A 25,953-nucleotide genomic window follows, 5' to 3' on the forward strand; every position below is an offset into this window, starting at 1 on the left:
CCGCCCTTTGTGTAAAAAAAGTTGCCCTTCAGGATTCTATTAATCGGAAGAAGGGTCTTGACCCGAAACGTCACCTATTCCTTTTCTCCAAAGATGTTCTCTGACCCGCTGAGTTACTCCTGCTTTTTGTGTCTATCTAGGATTCCATAAAATCTTTTCCCTTTCACCTTAAACGTATGTCCTCTGGTTCTCGATTCCCCTACTCTGAGTAAAGGACTCATGATCTTCCACACCTCTATAAGATCATCCCTTATAAGAACACACCTCTATAAGATCACCACATGTCAAATAAGGTTGTTGTGGTAGGGGATTTTAGCGTGAAGGGTTCAGATGGGTGCAATTCCTCAAAAGTGTTCAGGAGAGTTTTCTTAAGCAGTATGTGGAGGCACTCACATGTGAGAGGGCAACGCTGGATCTAGTATTGGGAAATTGGGAAGGGCAAGTTAATGAAGTGTGTGTGGAGGAGCCTTTTGGGACCAGTGACACAGTTTGATTAGGTTTAAGATAGTTATGGATAGGGACGGAGAGGGTCATCTGCCTATATTAAAGATTCAAACAAGGGGACATGACTTGAGAATTAAGGGACTGAAGTTTAGGGGTAACATGAGGGGGAACTTCTTTACTCAGAGAGTGGTAGCTGTGTGGAATGAGCTTCCAGTGAAGGTGGTGGAGGCAGGTTCGTTTTTATCATTTAAAAATAAATTGGATAGTTATATGGATGGGAAAGGAATGGAGGGTTATGGTCTGAGCGCAGGTATATGGGACTAGGGGAGATTATGTGTTCGGCACGGACTAGAAGGGTCGAGATGGCCTGTTTCCGTGCTGTAATTGTTATATGGTTATATGGTTATATGGTTATATGGTTATATGGGTCCACGTGTTAAAATGCTCAACTGGTAAAAGGCCAACTTTGAGGGTATGAGAGAAGGTCTCATTCAAGTTGACTGGAGCAGGCTATTGGAGGGGAAAGGAACATCGGCCAAGTGTACTGAAAAAAGTATACTGACGAAAACTCAGGATGCGTACGTCCACGTTAGAGTGAAGTGCACAGCAGGCAAACGTAAGGAAGCTTGGCTGACGAGGGAAATTGCAACGTTAGTCAAAAACAAGAAGGATGCATGGGACAGGTATTGGCAGCTGGGATCAAGTGCATCCCTGGAGGAGTTTTTGGAACTGAGGAATAAACTATAAAAGGAAATCAGAAGGGAAAAAAGGGGCCAGGAGATAGCTCTGGCGAATAGCATTATGGACAATCCCAAAAGATTTTATAAATACATAAATTGGAAAAGGGTAACTAGAGCGAGTGTGACCTCTCAGGACTCAAAGCTCATTTAGGGGTGAACGAGTCACAGGAGATGGGCAAGGTCCTAAATGAGTATTTCTCCTCTGTATTTACTGAGGAGAAAGACAGTAGGACGGAGGAAACTGGAGCAGTCATTGGAAGTGTCTTGAGAGCAGTCAGTGTTACTGTTGAAGAAGTACTGAAAGTACTGTCGTGTTTGAATGTAGACAAATCTCCAGGGCCTGATCTGATATATCCGAGGACATTGTGGGAAACTAGAGAGGAAATTGCGGGAGCCCTGGTTAAAATTTACGAGTCATCCGTAAATACAGGAGAGGTGCTGGAAGACTGGAGGGTGGCAAATGTTGTACCTCTTTTCAAGAAGGGCTGCAGGGAAAATGCTGGGAACTATAGGCTGGTGAGCTTAACATCTGTAGTTGGTAAGTTACTGGAGAGTATTCTGAGGGATAGGGTTTATACAGGCATTTGGATGGGCAAGGGCTGATTAGGGACAGTCAGCATGGTTTTGTACGTGGTAGGTCATGTCTCACTAATCTGATTGATTTTTTTTAAGGCGTGACCAAAAAGGTTGATGAGGGAAGAGCTGTAGATGTTGTGTACATGGACTTCAGTAAGGCGTTCGACAAGGTTCCACATGGTAGGCTGCTCTGGAAGGTTAGATCTCATGGGATCCAAGGAGAGATAGCTGAATGGATAAATTGGCTCCATGGAAGGAAGCAGAGGGTGATGGTGGAAGATTGCTTCTCAGACTGGAGGCCTGTGACTAGTGGTGTGCCTCAGGGTTCGATGCTGGGCCTGTTACTGTTTGTCATCTACATCAATGTTTTGGATGAGAACATACAGGCCAAGATTAGCAAGTTTGCTGATGATACAAAAGTGGGCGGTTTTGCAGATAGTGAAGATGGTTGTGAACAATTGCAGCAGGATCTGGATCGATTGGCCAGGTGGGCGGAGGAATAGTTGATAAAATTTAATACAGGGAAGTGTGAGGTGTTGCATTTTGTGACGTCGAACAAGGGCAGGACCTACACAGTAAATGGTCGGCCTCTGGGTAGTGTTGTAGAGCAGAGGGATCTAGGAGTGCAGGTGCATGGTTCCTTGAAGGTCGAGTCACAGGTCGATAACGTGGTCAAAAAGGCTTTTGGCACTTTGGCCTTATCAGTCAGCGTATTGAGTATAGAAGTTGGGAGGTCATGTTGCAGTTGCATAAGACGTTGGTGAGACCGCATTTAGAATATTGTGTTCAGTTCTGGGCACCATGTTATTGGAAATATATTGTCAAGTTTGGAAGGGTTCAAAAAAGTTTTACGAGAATGTTGCCAGGACTAGAGGATGTGAGCTATATGGAGAGGTTGAGTAGGCTAGGCCTCTATTCCATGGAGCGAGAGGAAATCTTATAGAGGTGTACAAAATCATGAGAGAAATAGATTGGGTATATGCACAGTCTTTTACCCAGTGTAGGGGAATCGAGGACCAGAGGACACAGGTTCAAGGTGAAGGGGAAAAGATTTAATAGGAATCCGAGGGGTAACATTTTTCACACAAAGGGTGGTGGGCGTATGGAACAAGCTGCCAGAGGAGGTAGTTGATGCTGGGATTATCGCACCATTTAAGAAACAGTCAGGTACATAGATAGGACAGGTTTGGAGGGATATGGACCAAGCGCAGGCAAGTGGGACTAGTGTAACTGGGACTTTGTTGGCTGGTGTGGGCGAGTTGGGCTGAAGGGCCTGTTTCCACACTGTATCACTTGATGACTCTATGACCGCTGCACTGCAAGGAATAAATGCCTGGTCTGCCCAACATGTCCGTATAGCTCGTCCTCGAGTCATGATGACATTCTTGTAAATCTTCTCTGCACCCCTTCCAGCTGAACAACGTCTTTCCTATAGCAAGGAGGCCAAAACTGAACATGATACTCCAAAAAGCCAAAAGCCTTCTTGACCACCCAAACTCCCTGTGCCACCACTTTCAATGATCTCTGTACTTGGAGTCTTAGATCCCTCTGGTCTACAACACTCCCCAACAATAGCAGTCCCCAGAGCACTGTGAACGCCCAAAATGCAATACCTCATATTGATTTGTAAACCCCATTAACCATTGTTCAGCCCACCTGCCCAACTGATCAAGATCCTGCTGCAATTTTCTATGACCATCTCTACCATCTGCAATGCCACCTGCTGTACTTTAATCTGCAAGCTTACCAATCATGCCTTCAACTTTCTCACCCAAATCATTAATATAAATCACAAATGGTAAAGAATGCTGAACCATGTCCACTAGTCACAGGCCTCCAGTCCAAATAACAACCTTTGCTTTCTTTCATTAATTCTCTATCCAGTCGGCTCGCTCTCCCTGGATCCCATGTCTAACCTTCCAGAGCAGACGACCATGTGGAACCATATCAAATGCCTCGCTGGAATCCATATACACAACGTCCACGGCTTTGCCCTCACTGCCACTTTTGGTTACTTCCTCAAAATATCTCAAATCAAATTTGTGAAATATGATCTCCCATGTACATCCTTAATCATGACTATCCTTAATCAGCCCCTGTCTGTCCAAATGCATATACATTTTATCCTTCAGACTACTCTCTGGTATCCTGCTACTACAGATGTTAGGCCTACTTGTCTATAGCTCCCAGGCTTTTCCTTCTTAAATAGAGGCACAATGCTAACCACCCTCCAGATTTCCGGTACCTAATCCGTACCTAATGATGATTCATAAATATCAACCAGGTCACCTGCATTTTCTTCTCTAGCTTCCCACTATGTGCTTGGATATACCTGATTAGGCCCAGGAGATTTATCCACCTTCAAACGCCATAAGACGTTCAGCACCTCCTTGACTGTAATATTGACGGTCCTCAAGACATTTCCATTAACTGTCCCAAGTTCCCCTGCCTTCACATCTTTCTCCACAGTAAACACTGAGGATAAATACTCAATAAGAAACTTTTCCATCTCCTACTGCTCCCTTCAGAGATGACCACTTTTGTTTCTAAGGCCACTATTCTCTCTCTAGTCACCCTCTTTCCCTTAATGTACTTATAAAATCTCTTTGAATGATCCTCAATATTGTCGGCCAGAGCTATGTATCTCCTGCCCTTTTTGCGCATCTGATTTCCTTCTTAAATATACTCAGTTCCCGAAACTCCTCCAGGGATACATTTGATTTGCTTCCTATACCTGTCCCATGTCTTTTTCTGTCTCCTGCCCAGTACCTCAATTTCTCACATTATCCAAGCATCCTTACTCCCATCTGCTTTGCCCTTCACTCTAACAGGAACATGCAGTTGTGATTTCTAAAAATAAGGGCAAATGATTGTCTATATTGCCAGTCCATTTTTGATAGAAATATTACCGTGAAAAGATAGGGCACAATGGGAAGGAGCAGACAAATTCCTGTAGTGGAGAGGCCGAGAAGGAGTCGTCATGGATACGGGTTAAATGAAAGAGATTTAAAACCAATAAAACACTTACACAGAGATTAATGAGCCTGTGGGTTGTTGTTATTTGTTGCTGCTGAGAATTAAATAACATTTAAGATTTGATTGGATATATGGATGCAGCAAAATGATCTTGGGATAAAATAGGTTCAGGACTATTTACTTTTGTAGCTGGGGAAAGTATGTTGGTCCAAGTGGCTGTTGACATGTTTTGACTTCTAAATGCTTTGGTGTGTATTCACTTTGGCTGTGATGATATTAAAAAATGTGCCAAAATAGGTGACGATTTGGAAAAAAAATATTTCCCATGACTAATGGAATGGAGGAGCAAATTGATCAGCTGCATGAGTTACACCTGGTACCAGGTCAATAGCTTCCCTCTGACAATCAAATTAACAATTTAAGCCTCCATACCATCTATCCAGAATTTCCTAAAACTGTCATAATTTACTTGTGAGTCCAAGAAAATCAGGGATGGTTAGCTGTTATTATTAGTATTTCAGTTTCAGGAGCCCATCCAGTCTTTTAGGTGGGGTTTTTGTTACATGGTGTACAATGGGTTAGTAGGAGTATATAGATGGGACAAACTACTATGATGTTCGTACAGATGCTCTTCATTTGTTTTGTTATCAAATGACAGTATTAATTATTTCATAAACAAGCTATAAAGCTAATATCTATGATTCCCCTAGTAAGGAACTACTATAATAAATGCATTTTCGGTTCAATATCGTGCTATTGATACAGATAAAGGTCGTTAATAAACTACAACTCCTAAAAGTATTTGCACTGTAAAAGTGCAAATAAAAAGCAAACCTGGCTGATATAGAATATGAGAAAGCCTTGGGTTCTAGAAATGAAACATGTTATAGAAAATAGGAAGAGTTTCACATTAAAATTTACATCAGCCAATCTCTCGTACATATTCATGCTGCAATGTAATTGTTTTTGCCTTAAAACAACATTTAAAAAAAATGACACTGTTTATTCGTGTTTGGCTTTAATGGTAAATTTTGTGACAATACCCACCTTTCCCTTATTCACTGAGTGCATTATTAGAAAGAAAATGTGAACAAATGTTCTAGATTGGAGTGCAAGAGGAGGAAAGCACACTACATTATATATGGCATTATGTTTAAGCACAATTGACTTTTAGTTTACAGGTAGCTGCATTTTCTTAACACCAATACCAAACACGGAATGACAGAGGCAACCATTCATTGCCCCAGAACCATATCAAGAGATGTGGGCTGGCCTTGGAAACAAAGCAAAGCTGGTTCTAACATGGAGTGACTGAATGGTCGCTTAGTTCATGGCCAACTATCTTTATTAGAACGTGCAAAATCTTTTGTGATCCACCATTGGAAAACTGCATTTGATTATTTTCTCCGTGAAAGCAGATGTTGGTCAATATTTGACCTGCCCAGTGTCATGATGAGGACTTTACAGTAAAGGGCCTGTCCCACTTTCACGACCTAATTCACAACCTTTTTTACTCGTGGCCATTTTTCATCAGGCTAGAGAAACGCCCCGACCTACTTGATGCCACGAGTACCTACAACCAGCATCACGACCTACCTACGACCTCCTACGACCTCATGACGACCATGCTGCGAGTATGAGTCAAGGGCAAACTCAGCAGAGGTTGTGAAAGTGGGACAGGCCCTTAAGTAAGGCCCTTACCCCTGAGGGATAACTTGGCATTAAAATGCAATGCGCTTCCAGATGCCCACCTGTGTTCACACAAATATCTTGCTTGGCAAGGCCATTTTGCAGCATGCCTTAATTTGGGAAGTATTTGAGCCCGTTATTTATCTAGATAAGACCATACTAACTCAATACAGACCAGAAGCAAATTGAAATCTCCCTAGTTTGCATTATACCGTGTGTACCTTCTATGAACAGCCTAGAATGGAAAGCTAGACATTTACCCTTTTCTTTAGGTGATTTTAGTAGAAGTGCACATAGTACCATTGTGATGAGAGATGTGAATATATTATTGCAGGCAGTGAAATGGGCATTAAGATAGGAAATCCTTCACTTTACTCTGTGTTTCTTGACTACTGAGCAGTTTGGCTATGATGGGAAACAGCCCATGGCATGGGCATCTCTGGCGAAGAGCTCCTGCGCTCTAGTTTACTGTACCTCATAGATTCATGACCAGAGTTGAGCTGTTGGACACTGTGCAAATTAGGGATTAGATCCCATGCATTATTCACGATGATGATCCTATTCAATCATACCCATCAAAATACTTGCACTGCCTACCTGCTCTTTATATTCCCTTGCTGAGAAAACAATTCACTGCCAATAGTGGTCAAGTGCGTAAATTACATAATATCACATATATTAGTCATTTTTCTTTCGCCACTCAAAATGATTACTTTTCCAACGCCCGGACTGAAGCATGTTTCACTCTGAAATTACGCCTCATTAGTTTTGCTCGTTACTTAATCTCTACAATGAACTGGTTACATGCCAGGATCAATTAACTTAAAAAGTCATTAAATATAATTAAAAATAATGTGGTTATATAAATTTGCGGATGTGACAGAAGGTATAAACGGATGCTGACCACATTTATTTCCTAATGCCGTCTACTTTTCTATAACACGATAACTCTTGCTTGAGGAAGCGGCGATGGTGAGGAACAAAGTCATTCTTCCCAGCTCTCCTGCTCAGTAGCCTTGGATTTCACAAATACAATGCGGAGGTTACTCAGTGGAGCAGGCAAAATGGGTGGGAAGGAACTGCAGGTGCTGGTTTACACCGAAGATAGACACAAAATGCTGGAGTAACTCAGCGGGACAGGCAGCATCTCCGGATAGAAGGAATGAAGACGGGTCTCGACCCGAAACATCATCCATTCTTTCCAGCAGATGCTGCTTATCCCGCTGAGTTACTCCAGCATTTTATTGTCTATCTCTGGCGATTACTCACCCCGGCCTTGAGAAAAAGCCATAGGTGAATTGTGTATCCACCAGAGAACAGATAGGCAGTAGTACCTAAGATAGGGACCGAAGATATATAATGTCTAGGGAGTGGATGAGAAAGTGGGATAACATTGAACCAGTGTGAATGAACAGTCATCATGGATTTGGTGGGCTGAAGTCAAGTCAAGTCCACTTTATTTGTCACATACACATACAAGATGTACAGTGAAATGAAAGTGGCAATACCTGCGGGATTGTGCAAAACAACAGAACAGAACAGAACAGAACGGAACCAGTATTCACATTAAAAAAAGAAGACACTGTAGCTGCACCAGGTACTGTCGAACCCTCATTATTGGCTGGCGTGGTCACGTGAGCGGGGGAGCGTTTTCGCGGGCTTTCTGAAAAAACATTCATTCGAGCTCCACGCGGGTTGAGTGAGCATCGTTTACTTTGGCTGTCAATATCGACTCGGGTAATCACTTTATTTTTGTTTAAAAAATAAAGAACTTTGTTATTTTTTATTTGTTATACCCGACTGTCTCGACTCACCATCGGTACTTGGACTTTCAACATGCAAGCCGCCGCTATCCTTGACGCCCAGCTCCTCCAGCAAAACGCCGTGGGCCTGAAACTGCCCATTCACGGCTTACAGTGACCACAAGCCCTTAACGCTTGCCTTGGCCAAGGTGTCAGACACCTGGTCTGCTCGACAGCTGCGACACCTGCCTCCATGTCAGAGCTCGCCATGGACATCCAGCACGTGGCCAGGAAGTTCAACACGGTCGCCGACACCGTTTCCTGCCCCGCCCGCCCGGCTGTGGCAGCCGTGGACCATAGAGTGGATTACGTGGAGTTTGCTGCAGTACAGCGCTCGGCTGACGCGACGGACGGCTACAGGACGGCCGTCTCCAGGTTGCGGTTGGCCGACGTTCCATTCGGTCCCACGGGAGCGTTGGTACTGTGCGATGTTTCCACCAGGCGCCCACGCCCCATTGTTCCCGTGGGTTGGCGCCGCCGGATTGTCGACGCCAACCCTGGCCTGGCCCACCCTTCAATCCGGGCGACCTCCGTGCAGGTGGCGGACAAATTTGTCTGGCAGAGCCTCCGCAAGCAGTTTACGGCTTGGGCTAGAGCCTGCATCCCCTGCCAGACATCCAAGGTTCAGCGTCATGTACGGGGCCCCATTGCAAGTCCTTGTGGTTCCCTCAGGCAGTTTCCAACACATCCATGAGGATTTAGTGGGTCCGACCGCCGCCGCCGCCTCGTGGTTCCACCCGTCTCCTCACGGTTGTGGATCGGATTACAAGGTGGCCTGAGGCTATACCGCTGTCGGACACCTCCGCCGCATCTATTGTTCCCGGGCTCTTGCGGCCCATTAGATTGCTAGGTTTGGGGTTCCGGCAGACATTTCCAGTTTACGTCCTCACTGTGGGCTTCGCTGGCGAAATTATGCAGGGCGCAGTTGCACCACACCACCACCCCCAGATCAACGGGTTAGTGTAACGATTCTACCGCCACCTGAAATTGGCGCTGAAGGCACGGCTCACTGGTCCGGACTGGGTTGACCGGTGCTGTTAGGCATCCGCACGGCCCCTAAAGCGGACTTGGATACATCGTCCACTGAGTTGATATGTGGCTCGACTTTGCAGGTGCCCGGGGATTTCCTCCCTGCGGCTCGAGGGCAGCCGGTGTCTACCCCGGCGGTTTTGGCGAATCTCCGGGAGAGAGTGAGCGGCCTGGCTCATGTTCCTACCTCGCAGCATGTGACTGCTCCAGTGCACATGCCGCCGGACCTTAAGAACTGCCTATTTGTGTTTATCCGCAGGGATTTATTTGTTAATCCCCACTGCAGCCAATCTACGAGGGTCCGTTCCGGGTGTTGCGCCCCGGCGTCACGACTTTCCTGTTGGACGTCGGGGGCAAGGAGTAGATCGTCTCAGTCGCTCGCCTTAAGCCAGCCCAGCTGGATGTCGACAGCTCAACCGCGGCGTTGGGGCCATCCGCTGGCCATTCCGGTGGCACCTGTTGTGCCTGTTCCCCTTTCACCCATTGTTCCTGTTCCTCCTGCACCGTTACTGTTCCCTGGCTCTGTTTCGCCAGTCTCACCTGTATCGCCCGCCCCGCCCTTTGTTACCACGCATTGTGGTCGCCGTGTTCAGCCTCCCGCACAGTTCCGTACCTTGGGTTCTGCGGGGGGTTCCAGTAGCGGCACCTAGTGGTGGCCCTGGTAATGTTGAACCCTCGCTATTGGCTGGCGCGGTCACGTGAGCGGGGGTGCGTTTTCATGGGTTTTCTGAAAAACCATTTATTCGAGCTCCACGTGGTTTGAGTGAGCATCGTTTATTCTGGCTGTCAATTTCGACTCGGGTAATTACTTTATTTTCGTTTAAAAAATAAAGAACTTTGTTGCACCCGACTGTCTCGACTCGCCAAACTGGTGACCCCGTCAGTCCAATCATTTATTTGGAGTTCGATCATGCAAGCCCTGACGTCCAGCTCCCCAGCAAAACGCCGTGGGCCTGGAACTGCCCGTTTTCTGGGCGGAGCAGCTTCAAGTGTGGTTCGCTCACATAGTGGCCCATTTCCAAATATCGTTGACGACGTTACCCGATATTTCTACGTGGTTGGGGCGCTCAGCCAAGAGACGGCCACGCGGTTGCTGCCCTACCTACAAGACCCGCCAGCCATCGGCAAGTACAAAGGCCTTCCTACTACTCCGTACCTTCAGGCTCAGCCACCGAGATCTGTCATGATGTGGAAGGATGCCTGTACAACCACCTCAGATCCAAGACCTAATTGTTCTGTAGTAAGATAGATCCAAAATGCTGGAGTAACGCAGCAGGACAGGCAGCATCTCTGGAGAGGAATGGGTGACGTTTCGGGTTGAGACTTCTTCGTCAGACTGAAAGTCACGGGAAAGGGAATGGAGAGATATACTGGAGACGGTGATGTAGACAGATTTAGCCCAAATGAATGAAAGATATGCAAAAAAGTAACAATGATAAAGGAAACAGGCCATTAGCTGTGTGCTAGGTGTGAACAAAAAGCTGGTATGACTTGGGTGGGGGAGGGATGGATAGAGAGGGAATGCAGGGGTTACCTGAAGTTACAGAAGATAAATCAGTATTCATGCTGCTGGGTTATAGGCTGGTCGAGCAAAATATGAGATGCTGTTCCTCCAATTTGCATTTGTCCTCACACTGACAATGGAGGAGGCCAAGGACAGAAAGGTCAGTATGGGAATGGGAAGAGGAATTAAAGTGTTTAGCAACAGGGAGATCAGGCAGGTAGAACCTACTGGTTTGGGAAATCGAAAAATGATTTCACTGGACAGAAAACAATCCAAGGTTTCTTAAGTACACACAGCACACTAAATAATAAAAAAATCTATCACATGGATGGGAAACGTCCAGCAGGTTACCTAGTTATCTCGAAATATTCAGCCTTACATCGACCTCAGGGTTTTCAAACACAGCCTGACCAAGGTTGCTGGCAGATCTTTGTGTCGAAGAAAATCAAAGACACAAAAATCACTACCAATTGTTACAACTGGAAGTAAATTTTGGGCAATTACCATGTAACCAATGTGTCAATTTAAAATAATTATTTAAATTCAAATATAGATTAGAAGAAATCAAAAGTAGTTAAAGGGCAAAATTAAATTCTGTGGAACACACATTCACTTTACTCTCAGTTGCTTATTAAAAATTAATATTTTATACATTTACATTATAATTTTATTGCCACTAACCATCAATGCTAATCACAAATTGTGCAGAAGCAGGTCTCTGCAGATTCAGAGTCATAACGTGATATAGTGTGGAAACAGGCCCTTCGGCCCGACTTGCCCACACTGTCCCATCTACACTACGTTTGGCCCATATCCCTACAAACCTGTCCTATCCATGTACCTGTCTAACTGTTTTTTAAACGTTGGGATAGTCCCAGCCTCAACTACCTCCTCTGGCAGCTGGCTCCATACACCCACCAGCATTTGTGTGTAAAAGTTACCCCTCAGATTCCTATTAAATCTTTTCCCCTTCACCTTGAACCTTTGTCCTCTGGTCCTCCATTCACCTACTCTGGGCAAAAGACTCTGTGCATCTACCCAATCTATTCCTCTCATGATATTATACACCTCTATAAGATCACCCCTCAGCCTCCTGCACTCCAAGGAATAGTCCCAGCCTGCTCAACCTCTCCCTATGGCTCAGAGCCTCTAGCCCTGGCAACATCCTTGCAAATCTTCTATGTACCCTTTCCAGCTTGATAACATATTTTCTATAATATCGTACCCAGAACTGAACACAATACTCTAAATGTGGCCTCACCAACATCTTATACAACTGCAACATGACCTCCCAACTTCTATACACAATACTCTGACTGATGAAGGCCAATGTGCCAAATGCCTTTTTGACCACCTTATCTATCTACCTGCGACTCAACCTTCAAGGAATCATGCCACCTGCACTCCAACATCCAATTGCGCTACAACACTACCCAGAGGCCTACCATTCACTGTGTAGGTCCTGCATATATTAGATCTCAAAATGCAACACCTCACATTCCATCAACCATTCCTCCTCCCACCTGGCCAATTGATCAAGATCCTGCTGCAATTTGTTTTGCGAAGGCATGCTTCCTCATCCATGGCCCATGCTGCCTGCGTGTGATATTCATGCACCAATACATATTACACAGGTGATGCCAAGACAGTGTTGTGTGCTATCCACTCAGTGGAAAGACAATACATGAATACAATTGAGCCATTTACTGTGTATTTAAGAGTGTGGAGCGATTGTCATATGTGATTGTAGATTTGCTTCTGTGGCTAGCATGCCTGGGTTGGATGGCATCTTAGAAGCAGTCCTATGTAAATATGTCATCTGTACCGAGCTACTAAATCAAACACTACTGTGCTCTCAACTATGTCCATTTGCTAAATGTGCCAGATACTCTCATCTTTAGTTTTTTTAGTTTAGAGATACAGCGCGGAAACAGGCCCTTCAGCCCACTGAGTCCGCACCGACCAGCGATCCCCGCACATTAACACTATCCTACACACACGAGGGAAAATTTACACTTTTACCAAGCCAATTAACCTACAAACCTGAGTGTGGGAGGAAACCAAAGAGCTCGGAGAAAACCCATGCAGGTCACGGGAAGAACGCACAGACAGCACCCGTGATCGGGATCGAACCCGGGACTCCGGCACTGCAAGCGCTGTAAGGCAGCAACTTTACCGCTGCGCCACCGTGCCGCCCGCGGTGCTCTTTTAGTTCTTAATCCTTGCTCTTTTCACAAGCCTACATGTAAAATCACCATACTGTATGTATTTATCCCCTTGCCTTCTACTCTATACAGAGGGTCCAGCACTGAATAAACTAACCCAGTCAATGGGATTTTGATCATGATTGGCTACTCCCTCAAGGTGAAGTTTTTCTACTCAGTCATTGGAAACAGGAAAGGATTTCGATAATTATGGGACTTAAAATTCTGCCAGATGATAAGTTTATTAAATATAAACAGTTCAAAGCGGCCTTGTGTCACATTATTAATAGAAGGCCTTTGCACTGATGGATCGAGAAGGTCGAGGAGACTTTAGACCTTCGAGCTTATGTTTTATTTGATTGAGAGAAACCTAAACCTGAAACCTTTTCTCTGAGCTCAGAAAGCATTTAATAAGGTCCCACATAGGAGATTAGTGGGCAAAATTAGGGCACATGGTATTGGGGGTTGAGTGTTGACATGGATAGAGAAGTGGTTGGCAGACAGGAAACAAAGAGTAGGGATTAACGGGTCCCTTTCAGAATGGCAGGCAGTGACTAGTTTGGAACCGCAAGGCTCGGTGCTGGGACCACAGCTATTTACAATATACATCAATGATTTGGATGAAGGGATTCAAAGTAACATTAGCAAATTTGCAGATGACACAAAGCTGGGTGGCAGTGTGAACTGTGAGGAGGATGCTCTGAGAGTGCAGGGTGACTTGGACAGGTTGGGGGAGTGGGCAGATGCATGGCAGATAAAGTTTAATGCGGATAAATGTGAGGTTATCCACTTTGGTAGCAAAAACAGGAAGGCAGATTACTATCTAAATGGCGTCAAGTTGTGAAAAGGGGAAGTACAACGGGATCTGGGGGTCCTTGTGCATCAGTCTATGAGAGTAAGCATGCAGGTACAGCAGTCAGTGAAGAAAGCGAATGGCATGTTGGCCTTTATAACACGAGGAATCGAATATAGGTGCAAAATGTTCCTTCTGCAGTTGTACAGAGCCCTAGTGGGACCACACCTGGAGTATTGTGTACAGTTTTGGTCCCCTAATTTGAGGAAGGACATTCTTGCTATTGAGGGAGTGCAGCGTAGGTTTACAAGGTAAATTCCCAGGATGGCGGGACTGTCATATGCTGAGATAATGGAGCAGCTGGGCTTGTACACTCTGGAGTTTAGAAGGATGAGAGGATATCTCATTGAAACATATAAGATTGTTAAGGGCTTGGACACGCTAGAGGCAGGAAACATGTTCCCGATGTTGGGGGAGTCCAGAACCAGGGGCCACAGTTTAAGAATAAAGAGTAAGCCATTTAGAACGGAGACGAGGAAACACTTTTTCTCACAGAGTGGTGAGTCTGTGGAATTCTCTGCCTCAGAGGATGGTGGAGGCAGGTTCTCTGGATGCTTTCAAGAGAGAGATAGATAGGGTTCTTAAAAATAGCGGAGTCAGGGAATATGGGGATAAGGTAGGAATGGGGTACTGATTGGGTATGAACAGCCATGATCACATTGAATGGTGGTGCCGGCTCGAAGGGCCGAATGGCCTACTCCTGCACCTATTGTCTATTGTCTATTGTCTATTGTCTATTGAAATACGACCTGGCCTGAAGTAATTTTTGGTCCCGACCATATTAATTCAGAAGATGGCTAATGTTCTGTAAAATCAAATCAAAAAGCTGATAATGTTCTGAGTGATAATGGCAGCATTTGATCTTCCAATGGATAGGGAATCTGAGTTCTAAGCATCCACTGAGACAGTATAATGGGAAAGAACACGTTTTCTATTCCAATGATAGACACAAAAAGCTGGGGTAACCCAGTGGGTCAGCCAACATCTCTGAAGAGAAGGAATAGGTAACGTTTTTGGTTGCAGACCGAAACATCTCGACCCAAAACATCCCCTATTCCTTTTCTCCAGAGATGCTGCCCGACCCGCTGAGTTACTCCAGCACTCTGTGAAACATCACCTATCCATGTTCTCCACAGATGCTGCCTGACCCACTGAGTTACTCCAGCTTTTTGTGTCTATCTTCGATTTAAACCAGCATCTGCAGTTCCTTCCTACAAGTTTTCTACTCCAGTCACTTTAACAACCAGCTATACTGAGATCTCATATTTCAAATGCTACACTAACAAGAGCAACTCACTTAAACTAGACCTCAATTAAACCCTGAAGTGAAGGAATGGAAATAAATAAAATTTTACTGTTGGTTTCAGTTAGGTATAATCTTTGTATTGGGCTATAAGTAAACTAATGGTTTTACATGATAACATTACGTTAACCTCCAGAATAGTGATGTATATTTAATGAACTGTGCAAAGTGACTAATGAAAGAACAATTTCATAAAAGCATGAGTATTATTGCAGCGTGAATGCTTCAAGTAGATAATATTAGAGCGTGGAATTGGGATCATTTCGTCCCTTGTGTGAGTCCTGGTACCATATCTACAACAGAGCTCTCTGATCATGTTGACCTTCGGAGTCACCATAAAGCCAATTGCTACCCTAAGTAAGTTCATCTCACTCATCACTGGTTGGAAAGTGAACTATTTCACTGAAAGCACCAGCTCAATGCCGCAAATTGGTAGCTTTTGGATCTCAGAATCAGCATACAGGTTAAAAACATTTGGACAGGTACATGGATAGTATTGGTTCAGAGGGCTATGGTGAAATGCAGGCAGGTGGGGGCAAGTGTAAATGGGGCACGTTGGTCAATGTGGCCAAGTTGGGCTGAAGAGCCTGTTTCCTCGCTGTTTGACTTTAGATGCTTTAAGGTCAGTGAAAGCTTCAGAATTTACATGAAACAAAACTGATCACACATGATCTAACACAACAATGCCATAATGTTTTAGTTTAGTTTAGTTTAGATGTACAGAACAGAAACAGGCCCTTCGGCCCACTGAGCCCATGTCAACCAGCGATCCCAACACATTACCACTACCTTACACACACTAGGGACAATTTACAATCACACCGGGCCAATTAACCTAAAAACCTGGACGCCTTCGGTGTGTGGGAGGAAACCGGACATCGTGGAGAAAATGTTACATTTTAGTCTTATTTACAAAACTTCACAGAAAGATGTGCTTGCCAAACACATTCTCACAACGAGATTCATTAAGAATGCGAAACAGAAAATGCTGGAAAAACCTCGACAGCATCTGTGGTAAGAGAAACAAAGACAATGCTTCAGGGCCAAGACCTTTCCCAAAAGGGACAACATCATTGCTTGACCTTTGCCCTTTGCTCAATTGATGAAAGGATCTTGGACCTGAAACATTAATTCCCTTTCCATTGTTTCCTGTTTTTATTTCAGATTTCCAGCATCTGCTGGTTTTTTAATTAACATTAAGAATGGTTGCCCCATTTTCATTCAGTTTAGTTTAGTTTATAGAAACAGCGTGGAAACAGGCCCTTCGGCCCACCGAGCCTGCACCGGCCAGCCATCACCGCACATTAACATTATCCTACACATACTAGGGACAATTTACAATCTTTACCAACGGCAATTAACCTACAAACCTGTACGTCATTGGAGCGTGGGCAGTTTCACATTTTCCCATTCTATACTCCAGTTCTTGCCTACTCATTTAACCCATTCATATCACTTTGTAGTTTCCTTGTGCCATTTTCACTGCTTGTGTCCCTACCTTTCTTTCAAAGAAAATCGGTGCAGGAGGAGGCCATTCGGCCCTTCGATCCAGCACCGTATTTGTGTCATGAACAAATCTTTGTCCAAGTCATTTATATGGATTGTAAAGGTTGAAGGCATGCCTCTGATCAAATGGACACATCACTTGCCAACTAGAAAAAGACTCAGCCAGGTCCAGTCTGTTTCCAGTTACTCAGCCAACTCTTCAGCCCAATTATTACTTCCTTCTGTCTCATTTGTCTTTAATTCGTTACTCTTCCTTTGCATGTTAAATTATGCTAAGAAACAACATGAGCATTGGCACAGCCTAAACTTATCCATAGAGTACTTCTGTTAAATGTGGAACATGGAACAGTACAGCACAGGAACAGGCCCTTCGGCCCACAATGCCTGTGCCAGACATGATGCCAAGTTAAACTAATCCCAGCTGCCTGCACATGCTCCATATCCCCCTATTCCTTGCACTTCTATGTGCCGATCTAAAAACCTCTTAAAAACCACTATTGGATCTGTCTCCACCACTGCAGCAATGTGTTCCAGGTTCTCTGCATAAAACTTGCCTCGTACATCCTCATTAAACTTTTCCCTGTCACGTTATTAATATACCATCTAGTGTTGGACAATGTTCTGGCTCTCTATCCTATGTACGCCTCTCATCATTTTATATTCATCATTCAAGTCCTCCGACGTTCCAGAGAAAACAATCCAAATTTATCCAACTTCTCCCTGTAGCTGAAACCCTCTAATCCAGGCAACATTCTGGTAAACCTATTCTACACCCTCTCCAAAGTGTCCACAACGTTTTATCATGGGCGCAACCAGCACTGCATGCAAAGTTGGCCTAATCAAAGTCTTATAGAGTTGCAACATGACTTCCTGACTCTTATATTCAATGCCCCTAGCAGTAAAGTCTAGCATAACATATGCCTTCTTTACCACCCTATCTACTTGTGCTGCCACCTTCAGTGACCTGTGAACTTGGACCCCAAGGTCCCTCTGCACATCAATGCTGTTAACTCCCTACTTTCCCCTGACATTTCCCCTCCCGATGTGCAACTGCTCACACTTGCTCGGGTTCAACTCTGAATGCATTCTCAATGAAGTGTCGACAGTTTTTACTCTGGCTGTTAAAGTGCTTCTGAACATTGATGGCAATGAGCGACAGATTCTCGTCTGTTTCTGGGACCATTTCCAAAACTGAGAATAGAGATCTCCAGCGATTGGTCTGGACAAATGGAAAGTTCAAGATTAGATTTGAACTTGATCTGATCATCCAGTTTGTGTCTCAAAGGACCACGGCAATGATGCAGTGTCCCTTATCTACTCTCAGTGCAAGCACACCTGTCGGAAAGCAATCAGAAGCAAAGGGGTCATACAAACTGTTTGGGTACCCCTCCAGCCATCAACTTGTTACTGCATTTGTTAGATTTCTCCCGACATTCAAGGGTTCATTTTCACAGCTGCGATTTGGCAAACTTTCCCTCTTGTCAAGAAACGAAGTACAAAAATAAATAGTGCGGAAAAGCTTTGTCATGTCATTTTGATATCACGTGGTAATGCCAAACATATAACATCTCGCTCCCTCTCAATCTCTCTCTCTCTCTCTCTCTCTCTCTCTCCTTCTCTCCCCTCTCGTTCCTCTCGCTCCCTCTCTCGCTCCCCTCACTCTACCTCTCCCTCTCCCCCTCTCTTTCTCTCTCTCTCTGTCCCTCTCTCTCTCCCCCTCCCTCTCCCTCATCTCTCTCTTGCCCTCTCTCTCTCCATTTATTTTCCCCTCCTCTCTCTTCTCCCTCTGTCTCTCTCTCTCTCCTAATCTCCCTCTTCCTCCTCTCTTTCCCCCCCCTCTCTCTTTCTCTCCCTCCAGAAGGCAAGAAGCTAACCATTTTTTCCTCAACTGTCGGTCTCTGTTAAAACTGCCTAACTAACACGAGCATCGTAAACAACTTGGTTACATTTTGCAGGAATGTGTGGTGAATATATAAGCTCATAAACTAAAAATACCACACTGGGAAAGTTCAACATTGTTATGTTCGAGAACTGTGCTAGTGAATTGGCATGACAGAGCACATTACTAAACTATATGTCAACAGTCACGCATTTCAGGCCACAGATTTAATTGCCTTCGTTAGAGAACTGCATGAAGCCAAAATATAAAAACAAATCATACTGAGGTATTCAAATTGACAAAATTGTAAGAATAATTTGGAATACGAAGTATGACTGTGGCAGACCATAACACAACTTCAGCTAAAACGAGTTTGACTAATATGTAAATACAAGGGTGGGACCCTTGTATACCCTTGACCCTCTGAACACAATCATTCAGAGTGGGACCTTAAGTGGCAGGTGCTCAATGCAAAGGCTGAGGGGGGGGGGGTTATGGGGAGAAGGCAGGAGAATGGGGTTAAGAGTGAAAGATTGCCATGATTGTGTGGTGAAGTAGACTTGATTGGCTGAATGGCCTAATTCTGCTCCAATCACTTATGAACATGATGAGGGTGTTGGCATCATCTCTTACAGCCCCAACTTGACATTGTTCTCTGATGACCATGTAGTTATTCACTGAGAAAGTCACTGCCATGTTATCCTTGACTCATGGCCACTGAAGTTGCATAATATAGCATGTCTTTGGAGCAGTAGGGACAGAACTGGCAGTAGGGAGAGAGCTGGGATTACCAAACTCACCTTGCCATCATTGTGGGCGATAGGTGTGGGTCAATACATCACTAACCATCAAACTCAAACCCATACAATGGTCCCTTCGGCCTCTAGCGTCTAAAGCCGTTCTGGAATCCTTGGCCTAGAGATGACACCTGGACCTTTGTCCCTGAATCATAGAATTAGATGCACAGTGTAAAAGCATCTGCCTGCTGAGCTCCACTTTTGCAGTTCAGTTCCAGCGTGTTTCCAGTGTCCTGAATTGCAGAAGTGAAACACATCGTGCAGATCCCATTATACTTCACTGTTAGCATCATCACCTGAGGACGTTGCTTTCAGGCCATGGCTGAAGAAAAGTGATAAAGGTCACTGTGTAAATTTAGCAGAATGTGCGCCTAACGCAGCACACATTGCTATGTTTCTCCAGGCTGGCGACTGGTAGCCAGGTTCTAGTCCTGACCCTACACTGAACACAGGTTTAATCCCTTTGCCTTGATAGTTAGGGCATGATTGTTGTGCTAGTTCACACTGCTGACTGAAGGGAGATTACCATCGCAAGTATGCACACTACACCACCTCGCCAACTGTCTCTTTGATCATTGTTGTTTGTTTGTGAGTGTTAAATGTATGTTTTAGTATTCTTTATCTTGTTTTATGTGGGGGGGGGGGAGTTGGGGGGATATGATTTTTTTCCGTATCGTATCTCCGTCTGCACTACGACCTAACATCTAGGAGTTGGCGGCCTTTGCTGGAGACCGACTTCGAGAGCTCCACCGCGGGAGCCTGCGGACTTAACATCACGGAGCTCGCGGTCTCTGGTTGGAGACCAACTTCAGGAGCTCCAAGCCGTGGGAGCTTTGATCGCCCCGACATGGGAGCTTCGATCACCGCAACACAGGGGACTCGACGGCCAGTTGCGGGAGCTTTAAATGCCCGACTGCAGATGGTTCGACTGCCCCGACTGCAGGAGATAAAAGAGGAAGAAGCTGGACTCTATAGCCTGCCCTCACAGTGAGGAACGTGGGGAATCCACTGTGGTGGGAGTTTATGTTAACCTTTATGTAGCTGTGTGTCTTGATGCTTTTTTTTTTGTATGGCTGTATGGTAATTCGAATTTCACGGTACCTTAATTGGTACATGTGACAATAAACTGACCTTGAAACCGTGATGTCAGCTGGCAATGGGATTGCTATTGACTGGGAGAGCTTCCATGGTTAAATAATTAACCACGTTGACAGGTGAAATGAGGCCAGATATTAGCAAGATCTAGAAGTGCAGTCGCACAAGTATCGCCAAGCTCCCATCTGGAGATATTGAACATGTGATACAAGGCCATTCAGCCCTTTTATCAAGACAGTTCATGGTAGTTAGTAGAAGACTTAGGAGGGAAATGAAGACTTTATTTCCAGCCAGTGTGTCATTGTAGTCTCAAATTCACTGCTGAGTGTATGGTAAAGGGAGAGACCTGTATGAAACAGTACTTGCACGTGTACCTGAAGATATGGACCTACTTCTGGAAAGAGGGGAAAGCAAGGGAATCATTGTTGAACTGACAGGCCATCAGGCCTCCGTGTCTATTTTAAACATTCTCCAGTTCTCCTGAGTTGCCAGACGCTTATAATCTGAGTGGCTCGTATTAATTACAGTTGTTATGGATGGTGGAGTGAAGGGCATTAGATTCTGGTCCACGTTAAGTTAAGGTTAAAATTGTTGCAGTACGATGGATAAAATTGGCCTCAACACTTACTATTTTGCTAGTCGGTCTGCTGTTTTTATTCTGAGGACTTTTACATGGTGACTTGCCAGAGTGGGAGTGGCTGGTGCCCGGGGCCCTCTGTCCTGGGTTGCTCTTTGAGTAATCTCCATGGTTGCTGCTTCTCGACCTGCCTCGGGGGCATCGTGCTGCCTTTGATCGGCCTTCATTACTGCGGAACAAGCAAACCGAAACTCAATGACAAGCAGCAGAAACACAAAAAGACATATCCTCCCATTTTCCCCTTTCTCACTCTTCAAGGTCCAGCATGGCACAGTAGGCCTGGCTGCTGGTTGGGAAACTGGCATCAAGTGGCTCAACTTCTTATACCCTACCTTTCCATGCTGTTCAAAGGTATGGGGAGGATTTCACAGTTGTGTTGATGATGGGTAAGGAAGTCACATTCCCTTGGGATGGTGCTACTATATTGCTGTGAGTATGAGGAGTGTAGTACTCAATATTCCTTTGATTCCAGCGTGTTCCAGGCAGCTGGACAGGGTACCAGAGAGAATGGCTACATTTTAGTTCCTTCTTGCTTTAAGCAGATGGCCAATGGCCAGGAATGTCTGGGAACCCACCCAAAGACTCGTCGGATGCCTTAACCAGAAGGGAGCTGGAGAAGTCGGACCTGAGGATCAAGGGTTGGTAGGAAGGTGGACCAGCGCCTTCAGGTAGACTGCAGGAGGCACCCTCATGACACAAAGATGGCCGGTCTAGGACAGGAGAGGAGAGGGACGTTGGCTCATGGGAACTCCTCCAGTACATCGAGCACGCGGGCCGAGCAGACTTTGGACTTTAGTGCTGGTACAAACTCGAGGCTTCAGAGTTTTATTTACCTCACCCATGTCATCCTAATCCCTACTCTAGAAGGCCACTCAGATTCCTGAACAGGAAATAACTCCCTCTTCATAAACTGAACATTCTAGCACATAGATCTGTGTTTCCTCTCCTCGCAACTTGTTCGATAAATCACATAATGGCAATTCTTTGTTCTTCCACCAGTACAGTATTCATATCTCAGGAAGACTGAACTTTACTTAGATTAAATGTGCCAGAAATTAATCAATAGTTTAATATCCCCACATGCCAGGAGAGAAGCAGAGTGTAAATGTACAGGCTGTGATAACAGCTGAGGCATGGAAGGCACTGTAAGGAGAATGTGCGGGGCATGGATTTGAGGGAACATTGGTTTAAGTCTATGTCTTTGATACATTATTTTTCCTATGGTCCTTGATGATAATGACAAGTTATAAAATTGACAATACAGTCATAAACATTTGCTCAAAGTTAGTCCACCACTGATTTTCCAACACCCTTGGTTCCAGAGGCTTTCTGGATTACCCATTTGGCCGGCCCAAAGGAGGTCATAGCCTTCGAGAGGAGTCCAACAGTACCGGAACGGTTGGCCCAGGCCGCAGAGCGACCGAGATACCAGCCCGCAAAGTCAGCCGTGGAAGTCGGCTGTGGGAACAGAGCTGCCGGCTCCAGCCGGGCCAGAGTTCCACACCCACCGATCGGCACAGATGTCCCGATGAGATCGAGACCGGCCATCTTACCCGGTCAAGACGCCACATTTTCGGGGGGAATTCCAGGGGTGGAGAGGAGGGGGGGGGGGGGGGGGGGGGGGGATATATCAAGTGTCTTGGGATTTTGTCGAGATTGATTGAAGGAGATGTCGTACTATCAGATGTGGCAAAATCAGTGGTGGACCTGTAGCTATGAAGTTATAAACCATTCAAAGACTACTGTAGCTGTTTTTCTAATGAACATATTGGCATTCCTTATCAATGTGCAGTTAACTGGTTTCAACAGCAGGGTGCAGGTGAAGAAGGTCTATATTTACTCAACTGAAAAGTAACTTAACTGTAAATACATAATTATATTTAAGCTGGCTTCACATGTAAAGACCCACTGAAGTGAAACACAACTGTTAATGTAACCCCATTATAATTGACATTTTATTTGACAGGGTGACCCCCACAAGCTAAAATTCTGAATTGGGACAAGGTCAACTCTGACGGTATTAGACAAGAACTTGCTAAAGTTGATTGGAGCAGGCTGTTTGCAGGCAAATTAATGTCTGGAATGTGAGATAGTTTTAAAAGTGTGCTAACAAGAGTTCAGGGCATTTATATGCCTGTTAGAGTGAGGGGCAAGGCAAATGGGAGTAAAGACGTTTGGATGATGAGAGAAATTGGGGCTCTGGTTAGGACAAAGAGGGAGGCATGGGACAGGTATAGGCAGCTGGGACCAAGTGTATTCCCGGAGGACTGAGGAGCATGCTTTTCAAGGAAATTAGGAGGCTAAAAGGGGGGTAGTCAGAAGAAGGGTCCTGAACTGAAACATCACCTCTCCATATTCTCCAGGGATGCTGCCCCATTCAGTTACTCCAGTATTTTGTGCCTTTCCCAGGAGATAGCTCTGGCAGATGATATCGAGAAAAATCCAGAGAGATTTTATAGGGAAATTAAGGGGTAAAGGGTAATTGGGGAGAGAAAATGGCCCCTCATAAACCAAAGTGATCATTTTTGTGTAGAGCCGCAGGCAATGAACAAGGTCCTCACTGTCGTCTGCTTTAACCGTAGAGAAAGATTTGGGGCAGTTAGTGTATTCTATTCAGACCTTCTCATTGGGGGATTTCTGAAGGGCACGCCACAGCTGAAGCACACTTCCTCCATTGCCAGTTAAATCTAACATCTCTCTGTCAGATATACTCCATCCACCCAAAGATCAAGATTGATTTTCATATCAACAAGCAATGCAGACTCACCATCTTTTACTGGATTACCTTCCTGCATATAAAGATTGAAAAGGGTTATCATTATGCTGCTTTGCGGTAATGTCTCTCCACTAATAGTATCTCTGGAGCATTTGAGCTTAGCTAATGATATGCTCCACAGTGCGTCTTCCCCAGTGGTTGAATAATAGGAGATGGGAGGTGGTCGTGGCATACCCAAGGGCATTGGACATGATAGTGCAAAACATTCCCCACACCTGGGCTCCACGTTCACAAGTTCACAAGTTATGTGTAGAATTAGGTCATTCGGCCCACTGCTTCCACTCCACCATTCAATCATGGCTAATCCCATCTTCCTGCCTTCTCCCCATAACCCTTGACACCCGTTCTACTCAAAAATGTGTCTATCTCTACCTTAAAAAAATCCACTGACTTGGCCTCCACAGCCCTCTGTGGTGATGAATTCTACAGATTAACTACCCTCTGACGAAAGAAGATCCTCCTCACCTCCTTTCTAAAAGAGGGCCCTTTAATTCTGAGGTTATTACCTCTGGTCCTAGACTCTCCCACCAGTGGAAACATCCTTTCCACATCCACCCTATCTCTGCATTTCACTATTCTGTAAGTTTCAATGAGGTTCCCCCCCTCAACATTCTAAACTCCAACGAGTAGAGGCCCAGTGCTGTCAAACGCTCATCATATGCTAACCCACTCATTGCTGGGATCATTCTTGTAAACCTCCTCTGGACCCCCTCCAAAACCAGCACATTCTTCCTCAGATATGGGGCCCAAAGCTTCAGGGAAACATGATGGTTCAGACATGCTGTGATCAGCTGCAATGGCTACAGGCCCCATTCCTGGTGGGATACTCTGGTTGGCAGAGTCCAGAGATCGGTGACCTTTACCCTGATTGAGACTCTTGTCCACTCGTCTCTGAGGCTCATTCAAGGCTCAGGAGGCAGTGGGGCCTAGAACCATCATATCCTCCCTGCGCACGTCTCTGAGCAGTGAACCTTGCAGTAAGGACAAGCCAAAAGCAGACCAAAATTTAAAAACCCTTCTCTGCTCCATGATTCATGTTCTGTGCATGCTTTATAGCGCAACTTGTCTCAGTGTGGTAACAAGGAACAGAAACGGTAGCTTATCCTAAACTCACCATGTAAACCCTCCATCTACAATTTGAAATGTGTTCAATAATTGCAGTGAAACTTTGACTGGCTCCTCCGGTTGGATTGTGTGTGTTTCGGACAATAAAATGATTCTTTCCACTAACAGTTTTCTAATTCCAAACTAGCTGTCACCTTAAGACACTGAATGCTGGAGTAACTCAGTGTGAAGAAGGGTCTCGACCCAAAACATCACCCATTCCTTCTCTCCAGAGATGCCGCCTGTCCCGCTGAGTTACTCCAGCATTTTGTGTCTATCTTTGGTGTAAACCAGCATCTGCAGTTCCTTCCTACACCTTTAGACGCTGATAATCTGTGTCCATTGATGCCAGATCTCTAGCCACGAAAGGACGGAATGGGGAACTAAGGGACAATTGTAGTTTTCTTGAGACACAGCCATTAATGATGAATTATCCAATGGTCACTTTAATGGGCAGTTCTCCAGGTACAGTTCACTATCTCCAATAAAGTAATAGTAATAATCATCCAGAGACATATGGACCAATTCAAACCTGATTTCATCAATAATAATATCTCTCATAAGTGGTATACTTACCTCCTGTGAAATGCCAACTTTTTGTAAGAAATCACATGTACAAAGTCAACATAAATTCAGAATTGAACTAAAAGAGAATTGTCCTTCAACAAAACCTAGTAGCAGATATTTATCCACTGTGTATTGTAGCAGCATTAATATTCAATTAAACAATGGAAACACAACTTAATTTACGTAATGTACAGTCAATCATAAGTATCACGTTCTTATGCATTTCCACAATATAATTTTTCTGAGTGTACAGAGTAAGATTTTCTTTGGGATGACAGTTACTGCTGTGACATGGGTAAGGCTGAGAAAATCTGACATGTTGCCAATGACTCGTTCCAGTTTTAACTGATGCGCCATAGAAAGCACCCGATCCAGATGCATCACAGCTTGGTGTGACAACGTCTCTGCCCCAAACCACTAGAAATTGCATAAAACTGTGAACGCAGCATTGTATATCACCAAAACCAAAATT

General features: G+C 44.9%; 1 protein-coding gene across 2 annotated transcripts in view; it reads right to left on the minus strand.

Annotated features, from left to right (window-relative positions):
- Nucleotides 1-25,953, minus strand: part of srrm4 (serine/arginine repetitive matrix 4) — a 433,233-nt gene that overhangs the window by 25,077 nt on the left and 382,203 nt on the right. For both annotated transcript variants that reach the window (XM_033043101.1, XM_033043100.1), the window contains one exon: nt 21,026-21,203. In XM_033043101.1, the coding sequence (XP_032898992.1) occupies nt 21,026-21,203 (178 nt within the window). The remainder of the gene's footprint in view (nt 1-21,025; nt 21,204-25,953) is intronic.

This window comes from Amblyraja radiata, chromosome 25 (genome assembly GCF_010909765.2).
Source record: "Amblyraja radiata isolate CabotCenter1 chromosome 25, sAmbRad1.1.pri, whole genome shotgun sequence".
NCBI classification, from domain to species: Eukaryota; Metazoa; Chordata; class Chondrichthyes; order Rajiformes; family Rajidae; genus Amblyraja; species Amblyraja radiata.